We start from the raw sequence: 16160 nt of genomic DNA, 5'->3' as shown, positions 1-16160 counted from the left end.
TATAATCATTGTACTGTCTGTTCCTGCAGTGTTAGCCACCATTTCATACATGTATGTCCTGCATGTTACCCTAAAATAAGCAAATATGCTATATTTATTTATATACACATTGCATGTTTGTGCTGCTGTGTTCACATTGTGTTGTTTATGTGTTGCAGAATTTAGAGCTTGTTTTTGTGTGCACTTGCTTTTCACATTCTTTCTTTGTACCAGCACTATTTTTAGGCTACTCACATGCAGCTGTATTTGTAAGCATGTGGAACATGTTGATGCTTGTTGTTGCACCTGCTTTTTGATTCATTTAAATAATTTTCAATATTTGTGTACTTCTATAAATAATACTGTAGTGTAATTGTTTTTCTCTTTGCTAAAAAAACATAACAAGGAAAAGGCACGGATTAAAATTTGGAGAGTGATCCACGCATAGACCAAATGTTGTGTGGTATAACTTTCTTTCTTGCAGAAGTACATGTGTAACATGTTATATTGGGGGAAACAATATAGCACTGTGCAGAATTTTCAGCAAGAAATGCAGGCTCGACTAGGACTTGAACCTGGGTCTGTGGGATACCGTACCATTGCTCTACCACCGAGCTACCAAGCTATCTTCACACAGGAATGGGGGGGGGGGTCATTTTGTTTCATTGACTTGTTATTGATTTTTAGTTATGACTATTATGTACAGCTTTTATACCCACCTGTGAGAGATCGCGGTGATATGGTTGAAATGAAACACCACCTCTTACATCTTCAGAATCGGTTTGGAAGGGTGGGGGGACATGCTGTTTGCATTAATACAAGGTTAGTCAAGCAGACAAACTGTTAAGAATAAGATTCAGTATACTAACAATGGCAGTGAGCGTTTGCTTAAATATGTCTGTATTATATTGTTCCACAAATTTTGTCTGACCAAAATAATTTGGCACATGAGGGGGGGGGATGTTTTACCTTTTGGGGGGAGTAATATTCTGGCAGTGATTTAATGTGCTATTAGAAGGGATATGTTTAATGTGTGTAATAGTGCTGTTTTTAAATCAAATTTGGGATTATATTCACATTTTTAAAACCAAAATATCATTTTAATTACTGCTTTTGAACCCGAAATTCTGCTTTTTTATTTACCAATAATATGTGCCTCTACCAATGACCATCCGAGCCTGATACATTCTGCTTCACCATAGAGTCTGATCAAATGTTTCATTTTTATGTAAACGCTTGTCTTGAAGTGAAGAAATGGAGCCAGGGAATCGCCCAATTACCAGTTATCAATGCTTTATACTGTGCGAAGAAATGACTTTAGCCTGTAAACTGTTTGTATGCATGTTGCAGTTCATAGTTAACAGTTATGCACTCCCTGTATGTATATACGTATATAGGATACATAAGAAAAATATTTCTTTCCATTTCTTGTTTAGAATTGAACACTTTTTTTTAGGGGTATCATCATTTTCTAGATATGTGCACAGTAGCTTTGCCTATTTCTTATCTTTGTTGTGGATATTTGCACAAGTAGAACTTACTTCTTTTCATATATTCTTCATTCCAACCTGTAATCGTTTTCAGAAAATGAAGGAGACAGTGGAAACTTGTTATAGTCTGATATAGAGATGATAATAGGCAAATTGCCCATCACTATGTTCATTCTCTTTGTTTTGGGCAATGTGCAGTTTGAGGGTTTCTACATAGAAGCCTGAGCCAGATGAAACATGTATATCAGCAGCAGCACAATACTATTCCTTGAAAACAAATTCAATGTAAAAGAAAAAGAAATGAATATACCAGTGGACAATTTGCCTAATATTGTCTGTTCTACTAAGTATACTTTTTTGTTAATTTATTCACGTTTATGAACTGCAGTTAACATAGCGTCCACTGAGAATGTAAATGTTCTATGTCTAATTTTTCCTTTTTTCAGGAGAGCCCTTTAAAGTTTGACATGATATGTTTATTGGGCCTTTGTCACGATTGTGCTGAAAGTTTATATCATTGCAAGGGCTAATATATTGAAGCCTCTCTAAAAATAAGTTGTTTGGTTAGGTATTTATGCTGTAATTCATTATCAGAATTTCAGATAGAACAATTGTACACAATACCAGCTATGATTTCAGAGTGCAGATTTAACACTGCATTCTGGAAACGAGATGGGAGATTAAACAATTTCATTATAAATTTGTCATTTGGTAGCAAAGTAAAATAAATAATTCATATTTTGGGAAATCTATCAACTACTTTGAATCCACTGTTATTCAAAATTTTTGTCTGTTAACAACAAACGTAAGAACCGAAGACCACTACCATTGCTAAGCAGCTCCCACAAGTGACTGAGGTTAGAATACAAGTGGTTTTTCTCACACACTGATGGCAGTTGTGGTTGGTTGAGGAAATTGTCGTAAGGTTTCATTGGTTGTTGCAGTTTGTAATCTCATGGCTGCTTCCAAATTCTGCACATGGACCCAAAAGACACGAGGGTCATCCAGAAAATAAAGACCGTTTGGTTATACAAAATGAAAAACACAATATTTATTGGAAAAAAACAACAATTCTGTTACATACCTGAAGCTTCCTTCACTTCTCTACATAATCACCTCCTACATTTAAACATTTGTCGTATCTGGGCACGAGCTTCAGAATTCCCATGTTATACTATTCTGCCGCCAGTTCATTAAGCCAGGTGGTCACTGCATTCTCCAACTCTTCATCACTTCCAAAACGTTTACCGCCCAGAAACTCGGAAAAGGTGGAAATCGCTAGGAGCAAGGTCCAGACTATAGGGTGGATGATCAAAAATTTCCCATCCAAATTGATCCAGCAATTCTTGAGTTGCACCAGCAGTGTGAGGTCAGGCATTGTCGTGCAGAAGCACAATTCCTCCAGAAAGCATTCCTCACCTGTTTTGGATGGCTCGCCGTAGTTTTCTTAGTCTCTCACAATAACGATTTGCATTGATCGTAGTGCCTTTTGGTGGAAATGCGCAAGCGGTCTTTTGTTTGAATGCAATGACCACCTGGCTCAATGAACTGGCAGCAGAAAAGTATAACATGGGAATTCTGAAGCTTGTGCCCAGATACGACAAATGTTTAAGTGAAGGAGGTGATTATGTAGAGAAGTGAAGTATGGCACGGTATTATTCGCCTCCAGGTGCGATGTGAAATCCTCCTTAACATGGTGAGGGAAGCAAACGCACTGCGAACAGCTTCTTGAAGTTCCCCAGTTGTCTGATAACGATTATGGGCGACTTTCTGTTTGATGTGTCCCCATAGTGCATAGTGTTGCCCACGAGATGAGACTTTGGCCTGTCTCGGGACACATGATCAATCTCGTCTCGTCTCGAATTTTTAGAAGCCTGTCCTGTCTTGTCCCGTGGTCAACACTAATAGCGCATTATCACAAGATGTCAGATTTGGACTTTGGGGTGGCCATTTTAAAGGTGCTGGTAAATTTGGCGATCCTCGTCCAATCCATTTGTCTCTGAACACATCATTGAGGTATTCTCTTAAAATGGTCACCTGAAATCCAGATCTGACATCTTATGTTACGGAGTATTTCACATCGCAACTGGAGGCGAATAATACTGTGCCATGAAAATGGCGGTGCGATCATCTGGAGTAAATGGTGGTCATTGGTCTGATTTAATGGTATACCATCCTCTCATCATACGCATGCTGTTAAAATAACATTTTGCAAGTTTGTCTACAATTCAAAAGGGGGGTAATGGGACTTTTGGTACACCCTGTACATTACAAGTACTTTCTTAATGGATGCCTTATTCAGAATTGCCGACTTCTGTGATGGAGTAATCAGCGTAACGTGCTACGAAGCTATAGGTTCCAATTTGAGCCCTGATCAGGCATGGATGTGTTTCTCCCATCACCATTTTCATTAGTTCATCCTTATCTTTGCAATTAAGAAGAGGTAGAAAAGTAACTTAATCCTTAGACGCCGGGCTTTCCCAAGTTTTACATAAACGCTGGGACCATTTTTAAGCGAGAAATTTAAATTTGTCGAGCTTTGAATAATATTTTTTTATCTTGGAAACTAAGAATGCTAGAGTGACAAATGATTCCTCGTTTTGTTCATTATAGATTAGGCTACACCCCTATAGCCAAAAACCTTAATTTTCCTTTACTAAATGAAAGAAGAGGAAGAAAGAAGTTAAAAATCTCATTTTTTTTATGGAATTTGAACTCCCATCAGGCCCCCACATAAGCAATGCCGGGATGCGAGGTTTTAAGACATTACCTCCATGTTACGTGATATGTGTGCCATTCTCGTGGCAAGAATTGCACACTTACTGCTGATAGTGTAGGATAAAAAAATATTATATTGTAAAAAAGCCGTGCTTTTCTTGATTGGCGGGAAATTCAAAATTCCAATTTTTAAAAATATTTCGGATACTATGAATGCTACAGGCAAAATTTATCTATTTTCTTCAGTAAAAACTAGGCTATAAGCCTTTGGTTGAAGAAACCTAATTTTCATTTATCAAGTAGAAGAAGATGACATTATTAGCACAGGAGTATTACATTACTTAACTAGCAGATATTATCATACTGTCAAATCATAACATGTTATGTTTATTTCATGCCGTTTCATTTTATTCAACAGTTGCTATGCTTAATTTGCACTGAAAATGAAACATATTTTTCTGATTAATGCTCAGTATAGTTCTGCAGTTTAAGTCAGACTTCACAAATTTAGTACAATGTAATTTTTGACAATATATATCTGTTGCTACTGATATGCAAGGTAGAGCACTGCCTCCTTTGTGTTTCCTATGTGTGTGAAAAATACATTTAAGCATCTAAGTCATTTGTGTATGTATTTTTTCCCTCTGAAAGATGAACTAAGTATGTTCACCATCAAGATGAAATGACCAAATGACGATAACATCTCCATCACTTTAATACTCATGTGATCTGTGTAACCATGCATGTCTTGTAACATGTTCTTCTTCTCTTTTTTTTTCTTCTTTCACTGTGGTCCACAGCAATGGACTTAAACTAAACAACAATTTTGATATAAGCAGTTGTTTTCTCCACTTTCCCACAGTTGACGGCAACGATGTTATGTTAAAATTACTTCTCGCCAATCTCACATCATTCTGATGTGCATTTGCCCACGCTGCAACTGTAGTTGGCTGCTGCATGTTCAGTGCCATCTTGGCCAATGATGTAAGCTCGGGTGTGTGTGTGTCTTATCTGAAATTAAGGAATGAATTTTAAAGTTTCTAAGAATTCTGAACAGACGCCTATACTCGAAGGTCAGTGGCGAGTTAGAGGAAGAACAGTTTGGTTTCTGGAAAGGAAGAGGTACACGGGATGCAATTGGTTTACTGAGGACCATTGGGGAAAGATATTTAGAGAAAGGAAAGGAGGTGTTTGTAGTATTTGTAGACCTGGAGAAAGCCTTTGATAGAGTGAATTGGGTTAAACTTTCAGAAATTCTGAAGAAAATTGGTGTAGATTGGAAAGAGAGAAGACTTCTAAGCAACTTATACATGAATCAACGAGTTAAAGTGAGAACAGGAGACGAAATGACAGAAGAGGAGTACGACAAGGATGCCGCCTAGAAGATATAGCGAAAAATTGTTTCCAGGGCACAGGAGGTGTCAAATTGGGAAGAAGAAGAATAAACTGCATAAGATTTGCTGATGACATGGCATTATTCGCTGAGGATGAAAGAACCATAAATAGTATGTTAGCGGAGTTAAACAGCAGCTGTGAGCAGTATGGGATGAAGATTAATGTAAACAAGACAAAGGCAACGGTCATAGGATGGAAACCAAGGAATATTAATGTGAGGACAAACAGTGAAAGAATCCAGCAAGTGGATAGCTTCAAGTACCTTGGATGCACTATAAGCAGTGACATGAGCTGCAACCAAGAAGTGAAAATTAGAATCTCAATAGCAAAAGAAGCTTTCAATAGAAGAAAAAATGTTTTTTTGTGGACCCATGGACATAGGCCTAAGGAAGCTATTAGTGAAATGTTTTGTGTGGAGTGTAGCACTATATGGTGCAGAAATCTAGACGTTGAGAAGAAACAAAGAGAGACATGGCAAAAAATGGAGCATGTAAAATGGACGGACAAGGTAAGAAACGAAGCCGTACTGAAAAGAGTTGGTGAAAAAAGATCTATACTGGAGACCATCAAGAAGAGGGAGAGAAACTGTTTAAGACACTGTCTAAGAAGGAACTGCCTGCTAAGGGATACCTTGGAGGGATTGGTTGAAGGAGGAAAAGTCCATGGAAGAAAGAGATATCAGCTTATGGATGATATTAAATTAACTGGGTCGTATGCTATTACGAAGCATAAGGCAGAGAATAGGGAAAGCTGGAGATTGCAGTGAAAAACCTGCCAATTAGGCAGAAAACAATGAATGAATGAATGTACCATTCACCATTTGCCTTTATAATGTACAGTAACACACTACATTTATTTCAAACATCTGACTTACCCTGTACATGTAGACATCTTGTAAGCTCTCCAATGTATGTTTTGTGCAATGTTTTTTGATCGGGAGAGTGTTCTAGCAACCACAGTATGGCTGTGTGATTGTGTGGGCTGCAATATCATGGTATTCCATTGGTCTTATTATTACACTCAACGGGCAGTATATGACCAAGGATGATGGTGACTAAGTACATCCAATGGTACAGATGTTGTTCTCTAACAAGGATGCCATCTTCCAAGCTGACAATGTCCCAATTCTGGTGTGATTTGACGAACATGTGGATGAACTTCAACACTTCCCCTGGTCCACCCAGTCTCCCGACCTGAACGTCATCGAACATCTGTGGTCCATTTTAAAGCAGCGAGTCCAGGTCAAACATCCTCTCCCATCATCGCTGGGGAAACTGAGTGCTGCACTGCATGACAAATGATACAAAATTCCTCTGGACACAATGAGCTCATTCTGCGATGAGTCGCAGCTGTTCAACAGGCTAAAGGCGTATAAAGTAAAGTTGGTAAGGTGTTTCCGTTATTTTGATCTCCATCTCCATAGTGTCAAAAATTATCTGTGAAAACCAATGGATCACAGAGGAAGAACTTGATGTTTTGGTGTGAATAAGCCACGGTTCCATATGTGTTATTACCAAAGACCCCCTGCAGTTCACTAAACATTGTGCACAGTGGGTTCCACATCAACTGATATTATTTTTGGTGACCTGAAGAGAGACATTTGTGGATATAGCAACAGGGTAAGGTTGTGGATTCATCACCAGCCGACAAGCTTCTACAAGAATGGAATTGACCATCTTATCTCCCAGTGGGATAAATCGGTTAACAGTTATGGACATTACTTTTGAGGAAATACATTTCCAATAAATCTTTTTGGTGGCCGACTTGTTTTCATGTGAGTACGCCTTATACTACAAAAATATCTCATTCTCATTCTTATCGTCAGGACCATTGGAGGTATTGGTTCTCTTGGATACATGGCCATGGACAGAAAAAACTTCCAGGAGGGGGGAGAGGATTTACCGATAATTGATCATATACATAACAGTATCATATACGGACACCATGCAAGCATCTTTTTATGGGACCAAATATACAGGGTGCCCGAGAAGCCGTGCAACTGCGATTTTGAATGCATGTAACTTTTGTACAAAAAGTGATGACGTAAAACTTACCCTGGGTATTAACATTGTCTATGTGGATGTTTTTTTTAAACATAAACAAGAAAATCATGCTCTACATGAATGTTCAGCAAGCGGAAAGAGTACTAAGGTGTAAAAAGTTTTTGTGCGAAGCAAAAACAATCCTGGATAAAAGGCAGAAAGGGTCACTTGCACAAATTTTCAATGTGTATCGATTGTCCAGGTGGGTATTTATCAAATCGATAAAAGAACGATAAAGTTTTATGCATTTTGCTCATTATAGACTATATTATGGGATTAATTATGGCATATTCATAAAAATATTTTTTTATATATTTTTTCCTTCGAAATTACAAAGTGTACTGGCAACATTGGTCATGTTAGAATTCATTACCAGGTGTGCCTGACTTGTGACAGAATGAACTTGCAGTGAATGTAATATTATGGAGGGGATTCAGTGAGAATTCCCTACCTGGCTGCTGTATCCCTTCCCTGGTTGTAAACTTCTATCTCAAGGGTGGGGGTTGATATTACGTATATAGTTTATAATATAATAGCCCAATGCTTCAAGAGAAATCACTGTGCATGAAGATATGATATTATTTCGGAGATACTGAAGGACATATTGCTTTTGGTTATTTTGAACGTGTTCCATATTAATACTCATTGCAGAGTATCATTGTAGCTTAAACACAGTGGTTCCCAAACTTTTTTGTTTCACGCACCCTTAGTTTTTCAAGATTTTTTGTGGCGCCCAAGTCAGAAAGTAGGCCTATCTAACACTTGCAATGCTCAGTTAAAAAATAAAGACACATTTCAAATTCAGAAACATTTTACATGTAAGAGTACTAAAAACCATGTGTATACTAACAAGTAAGTGTCATTTCAGTGAAAAAATTGGAACATTTCGCGGCACCCATGTAAGCCAGCCAGGGTGCCATGGCACATGCTTTGGGAATTGCTGGATATAATGTATTTATTGCAGTCGTCTTGAGGTTGTTCGTGTGTGACTACAGGAAACTCGGCCATTTGCCTACAACTGTACACTGTTATAATTTACTTTAGGCATGTTTTTTGGCTAAGAGGATTGCTCCTTGTATCTCAAGATGATTATCTATGAGGTTCCGTGCAAGGAATATGATAGTGTGTACATGGGGGAAACAAAAAAGAGACTGAAAGACAGGTTGAAGCAACATAAGGATGATGTAAGACTAAAGAGGGAGAAAAATGCTATATTCAAGCACACAAAAGAAACTGGACATGACACAGAATGGGAGAAGGATTGGGAGGGAGAATAGAGGAATAGTGAGGAAGTGAGAAGAGGCCAAGGAAATAGAGAAAAAAGGAGAAGAAATAATGAACTGGGATTGGGGGCTGAAAATCAACAAAGAATGGAAAGGAGTGCTAGAAAGAGTGGAAAGGACAAGAGAAAGGAAGGAGGAAGAATAACGAAGAAAGAAAAGAGGAGGGAAGGAGTCCAGGAGATAATGAATCTGTCTATGTCCAGAAGTGGATGAAGTGAAAAGGCACAGACTCTCACCAAGTACCTGTCAATCACCTGTCAGGTAGTGTCAATTACCTGTCAGGAGATTCCACTCTCAGGAATTTCTGACAGGAAATGTTTTAAGATAAGGACTGGCGCCTTCGTGTTGTTTTGTGTATGGACCCGGTTTGGGAGTGTATACAGTGTGTCCCAGAAATAGGTGGCATAACTTCAGGTGCATTTTCCTTGCATGTAAACAATGAAGAAAGTTTATATGATCATAGGTCCGGAAATGTTTGGTTTCCAAGTTATAGGCTGTCATAACTTGTGCTCACTGCAATTTGTCTATCTTCCACAGGTGGTTTCCTGCAACACAACCAGCTATTTGATGAGTGGTACATGCTGAGTGGGCTTTGTTGAGACCATGTACACCAATCAGAAATGAGCAGATATGCACTTCATGTATGGTTTGGCAGATGGCAATGCTGTAGAGGCCCGTCGTTTGTACCACAAAAGGTACCCACACCAAAGATGCCCAGATAGAGAAACATTTGTGAGTATCCATCGCCGCCTGTGTGAATTTGGCAATTTTACACCTCGTGTTGTTGAAAGAGGACGACCTCAATCTACGACTCCTGTGCAAGAAGAGGAGATTCTGAATATTGTGACTGCAACTCCTGAAATCAGCACACGAAGGTTAGCAATGCAAGTGGATATTCCTCGTTCCACTATCTCGAGAGTCTTGCGAGAACAACAGTTGTATCCCTACCATCTGCAATGTGTGCAGCCATTATCACCAGCAGACTACCCTGCTCGTGTTCTGCCAATGGTTTTTGCAGCAATGTGCTACAACTCCTAACTTTCCTGGGCATCTTCAGTGTGAGTACCTTTCGTGGTACAAACGACGGGCCTCTACAACATTGCCATCTGCCAAACCATACATGAAGTGCATATCTGCTCGTTCCTGATTGGTGTACATGGTCTCAACAAGGCCCACTCAGCATGTACCACTCATCAAATAGCTGGTTGTGTTACAGGAAACCACCTGTGGAAGATAGACAAATTCCAGTGAGCACATGTTATGACAGCCTATAACTCGTAAACCAAACATTTCCGGACCTATGTTCATATAAACTTTTTTCATTGTTTACATGTAAGGAACATGCTGCCACCTATTTCTAGGACACCCTGTATATAAGATGAAGGTTGCATCTTTCATCAATTTATTGTGAATCTTCGTCTGAAGAAGACCCTGTTAGAGGGTGGAAACGTTACGTTTTAGTGTATATTTTTATACAATGCCTTGGTCAGCATTTTAATGTTTTATAAACAGTGTTATTCAAGATGGGGCAAATAGCCTCAAATGCTGATGCACCCATTCCAAATTTTAATAAACAAACAAACAAAACACTTATAATTCACAGTAAATGCAGTCTTGTCTGTCTGTTCACTCTTACTTACCCCAGATCATGACAAACAAGAAAAAATGAAAATCTATGAATGTGTATGAATGACAAATGCTCCAGAACATTTTCTTAGAGTGAGTACGTGATGTAACTTAGGTCTTACCTCACACAATGTGAACAGCAGCAGCTATTGTATAAATAGTAACTAGATTAGTTTCCAATAGAACGTGACTGAAAAAGTGTGATTTGATGAGGACTTAAACCCAAGTCCCTACAATTCTGTGCTCTACAACGAGCTACTGAGCTTTTGTTAACAGCCATACCAGAACAGACATGGTTGCCAGCTCCACAGTTTCAGACACCAGTAACTTTGGTGCCAGGTCTCTACCAGAATTCAGCAGACTACCACATTAGATTTTATTGTACACAGATATTCATTTATATAAATTAAGTGAAGTCATACAGCAGTGACACAGAATGACAGAACAGAGTTCAAGTCCAGGTCAAACCACATTTTTTCACTTGTACAGGTATACCATGAGTGAACATTTGTTTAAATCTTTTTTTCAGTTTTAAACCACGTCTGCAAACCACAACTATATGAAATAGTTTCAACAGAACTAGTGGATAATGCTGTTTGTTTAGTAATACATTTTAATAATTCTTGTAAAAATTGCTGGATGTTTCCTTAATTTTGCCAAGACAGTGCATATTGAAAGAAAGTGCAATGAAGTTGTTTTCTTGCAGCGTCTCCTAACCCTGTACCTGGAAAGCTTGCTCCACGCATGACAACTCTGCACGAGGAGCAGTACGTGCGTGAGTCGGCCCCTCTTCTGCACAACCTAGAAAGCGACGAGGAGGAGGAAGCATCGAACCCAACTGCCAACGCCAAGTCAGCTGCAGGAGCAGAAAGGCTGTTGGAAGGTGATGCAGAAGGAACACACAGTGAACCAGAATTCAGTGAATTTGAGTCCTACCAGGTAAGTTCTTGTACTGAGATTACCATAGTATGGTAGCATTACTGAAAAGGTCATCCCCCCCCCTCTCTCTCTCCCTCTCCCCCTCCCCCTCTCAAAAAGAATCGCAAGAAGAATGAAAGGGAAGAAAAAAGAAGGTGGTGGGGAGGGAAGGAACAAACTAGGTCTGGCAGGTCTCCCCAATGACATAGTGATAATTCTATTGCCTTGTAATCAAGGCTTCCAATCCTTGGAGGTGGTTCATTGCACAGTGATTAGGGTCCCACTTTAAACTTCTTTTTACCACTTACGATTAGCCTACATAACTTTATTATGATATGCCAACATTTCATTGCATCATATTTTCATTACACAGTCCATTGATTTATCCAGTGAATCAGTTCAGTAAAGTAATCGTACGGCAACTATCATTGTAAAACACTCCCAGAATTCCACTGTAATACTATCTCCTCTACAATAATCTCTTTGCTGCAGGCTTTTGGAGTTTTACAAACCTACCTCAAAATGTGGACATTTTCTTGCGCGAGGGTCTCAACCTAATGGTGTAGTGGTAACATCATTGCCTTGTAATCAAGGGGTCCCATGTTTGACAGTTTCCAACCATCGCTAACATTGTACTGTATGTATATATTTCCCATTTGTGCCATCTTTTTTATGTTATTGTACTTGTACAGTAATGTATCTCTGAAACTTTTAAGTGAATAAGTAAATGAAAATAACAAAATGACAGAATTTTGTGCCAAGCAACAAGGTATTTACACAATAATTGTATGAACATTTTTTCCACTAAACTGATCAATCTAATCAGCTCATACACCGCCAATTATTCTGTCACGTCTCTAGTATATTGTAGCTGATGTCATAATGTTTATTAAAGGATTGGAAGGATAATGTGGCAACTTCATTACCTTTTTATTCAGACCAAAATGAAAGTGGGTGTTTCTTTTACCACGTGCATCTTTTTGACATTTTTTTTTCACATCCATTATTTTTATTTATGACTATTCTGAGCATTTGTCGAGCCGTGGTATCGTTACGTTCTGGCTCCTGAACGTGGGATTGAACCGGGAACCTTAACCGTCCTGGTGGGTGATGTAACTCGAGGTATCATTCATCCTCTGTAATGTGAACACTTGCTCCTTGCAGATAGCTTGATGGTAATGTGCGAGAGCCAGTGGCGGCTGGAAAGAAATCAATATGGTCATGCTCATCAATTAGTAGAACACAGTCCTCAGAATGCTTGAATTTCGTAATCACATTGAGACGGACACATAAATTATATTATATTCGAATGCCATAACAAACCACTACTTGGACCTCGGGAGAGGAACTGCAGCTAACCCAAATCGCTTGCGTGCATGCCCTTTTCAAACCACTGTGGTGACGCATGTGTCAGCGTAGATGCTGTCAAAGTCTCGACCAGTAAGAGTAAAGTACTGCCTAAGGAGAATGGCATGACTTCCCATGTTTCGCGAAGCGACGGGAGCTTCTGCAGCAGACAACGTTCCCATTGCAAAAGTACTGCTTCTAACGAGGAGCATGACCGTGCCGTGCACCGAAAAATGAAGAATTCAAAGGAGAAATAAGGCAAAAAAGGATGTCACAGTACGGATTTTATATTTTCATGTTAATAAGCACAAATACGTTTTATTTTGCTGTAAAATAGATCATGCCGAGCATGACTAACACGACCGTCAGAGCCGCTACTGGCGAGAGGTTAACTATACACACTTGGAAATGGCAAAACACAATCACTTGGATTCTATACCTTCAAGCCTGTATCAAACATGGTTGAAATAAGATAATACCTGGCTATCACCGATGACGAAGATTCTTGCAGAAAGCTCTTAGAGCAAGTCTGTACTGGATCGCTCAATCTCTCCTGTTGCTTCTCGTTCTAAGACCAAAGACAAAAGACCTCTCATCACCCGTTGCTCTCTAATTACGTCCTACGTCTCCCTGGTCATTGCCCTGCAATACTCACTGATCAGCACCTTGATTGCCAATAATAAGGTTTGTTAACTACTGACATGACATTCCTTGAATGCCTGAGAGTGCTGGTGATTGAGTTTATGAACTCTGGCTTGATACAATTCTTTATTTTGAGGAGATTGACACGGTATATCAGTCGTTAGAGCATCTGACTACCATACGAGAGACCCAGGTTTGATTCCCCACTAGGGGAGAACTGGAATTTTTCCCATCTGTTCAAGCAGCTCCTGCACCTGCCCAGCATCGTATAAAGTGGGTACCTGGAGGAAACTTCAAGGGGTAAAGGCGACCAGGGGCATAGTGCTAATCACATCACCCCCATCTTCGGCCGAGATCAAGAAAGTGTGTGGCCCTAACTACACACCCCCTATATGCCTTCATGGCATGGTGCAAAGCACAGGGGAACATTTTACTTTTTTTTCATTTTATTGTTTCGTTGTAAATGTAAAGTGAATATGTAAATAGAGTTTTAAAAATTGACTGAGTGAATCATGTATGTAATGAACTGTGAAATGAAAACTTATTCTCAAGAAAATTTATTTTCAATTTGTCAGTAAGTAGACACAATCTCAAGTGGTATCAATATTGTAAAATAACCAAATGAAATATAATTACTGGTACTGCTGTGTTGAGTGATGGAAAATCTCTCCATCATCGGCCCCATGTTTAAGATCTCGTTTGGGTTTGGGCATGACATTCCTTTGTGAGCATACTAATCATAATTCAACTGTATCATCAAAATTGGCTTAAAAAGGCAATAAAATCAATGTAAAATAGGAGAATAATACAAAAAATTAACTGCTGAGACGAGCCAATACTTTTTGGGATTTTGGACATTTGCGAAATGTGCAATTTTATACCAAAACTGTCTTGGAGAAGGAATGTTGAAGTTATGGGACAACAGTTTAAGGGCATGTGAGACAGTCTGTGGCGAATACTATTTATTTATTTAATTACGCTTCAATTTTGCACGTACCGTGGCTACCCGATACCCAAAATTTTCAAAAAGGCAATATTGAAACGTACAACGTTGTAGAAACGACTACTGTAAATTGTTAATTCGCCCGGCCCAGTGTAGGACCCTGAACTTCGTGGATCGATTCGTTTTTTTTTTATTTCCTCCAGGACACAAAAACAACTTAAATCGCCGAGTGCATGCAATCTGGGTTAACGTAAACTTCTTGAGAAGTGGGGAATCGTCTAGTTCCCCTTCTCAAGAAAATTACGTACGCCCCTAAACAACCCAGATAAATTCTCTCCAATCCACTACAATACGCTACGTCTAGTCCTTTTGCAAAAGAATAATCACTTAGTCTATTTTTTGAATTGATCAAAATTAATATTCCATTTTAAACAAACTTTTATTCATAGACAGATTAGTTTTTGTAAAAAGGGTAACAGCGACTTTATCAGAACAATATTTTTAATATTTTAAATTATGCAAAATGTAACAGTTCAATGAAAATTCCCTGAGTCTATAAATGTTTACAAATTGGAATTAAACGAACCTCCAAGTACTACTTTCACCTTCGCTTATTCCCTACTTTATCCTTTCTTATTTATAGTTCCAATTTAAACAACTTACAATAAATAACAATGATCTCTCCCCAAAATTTAGTTTGTATATATATATATATGCATTCATTCCCTTCCCAAATCTTCATCAAATATTAAAACAATTAAATATAAATACCTACACCCTGTCATGAAATACGTCTCAACAATTGTGGAAAAAGTATTCGAGATGTTGCCGAAACAAGTCATTGATCAGGTTATCAAATAAAAGGGGGGTACTTGCAATGTTCCAGCCGGTTACGGAGTGGAGAGACACACAAAAAAAAATATGATTTAATACTACTTGATTTCTTTGTAATAACCAATTCAAGAATAAGTGGCTCAACAATTTAGAAGGATTAATCGGTTACTACACAATTCGCGTATGCATGTTAATACAATGAATTTGACAAAAGCCCCATATCGACCTTCTTCCTTCCCCGTTACGTAATGGCAAAAAGTCCTGATGACTAGGACGAAAAGGGCTGCTCAAACGTATAACGTTAGCTACAATGCCATGCCATATACGCCACAAAGGGGAAGAAAAGGTCGGGCTCCTGTTTCACGAACTACTGTATATACCTGTTCGTCTCTCCGCTCCGGCTGCCGAGTAATCCTGGTCTGTCCTGGGCAACGCGTGTAAGAGCTCTCTATCGTGACTCTTCGCTCTCCCAGCTCCGACCGCTGGTCAAACGACGAGTCTATTACGCATGCGCGAGTGACGACTCGAGGCAGCAAACGGCCTCTGTCGAAAAACTGCGCAACTTGATACATTACGTAATGATCCATGAATTGTTTCGGCGCATGACATATCTCACTCTCGTAAATAAAGAGAAGAGAGTGACTGTGGCGGGATGATATTTATGTAAGTATATCAACCGTCACAAGTCTCCACCCGGCTTTTCCCTCCGAGTCAGTGTTGCAAACTTAGCTCTCTTGGGGTCAGATCTGGCTCTTTCGTGCACTTGTTTGCCTGTGAACTGGGGTGTCTGCCCCCATGCATCACTATGATACCATCACTGGTTCCGGCCCACATAGACCAACTTTTGCAATGATTATTCATTTTGCATGTGACGTGATATTGTTGTCTGCGAAACTCCATCCCCTCTTATATCCCTAGCTACTTTTCTTTTTGTAGCGCCGTG

General features: G+C 39.1%; 1 protein-coding gene across 1 annotated transcript in view; it reads left to right on the top strand.

Annotated features, from left to right (window-relative positions):
• The window catches only part of Khc-73 (Kinesin heavy chain 73), a 405567-nt gene that overhangs the window by 366250 nt on the left and 23157 nt on the right, over positions 1 to 16160 (top strand). Inside the window, exon 27 of the mRNA XM_083114710.1 lies at positions 11240 to 11472. Coding sequence (XP_082970836.1) covers positions 11240 to 11472 — 233 coding nt within the window. The remainder of the gene's footprint in view (positions 1 to 11239; positions 11473 to 16160) is intronic.

Source organism: Lepisma saccharinum, chromosome 29, assembly GCF_977018435.1.
Source record: "Lepisma saccharinum chromosome 29, izLepSacc3.1, whole genome shotgun sequence".
Classification (NCBI taxonomy): Eukaryota; Metazoa; Arthropoda; class Insecta; order Zygentoma; family Lepismatidae; genus Lepisma; species Lepisma saccharinum.
The sequence above is the reverse complement of the archived record's forward strand: the minus strand, read 5'-3'. Positions and strand labels throughout refer to the sequence as shown.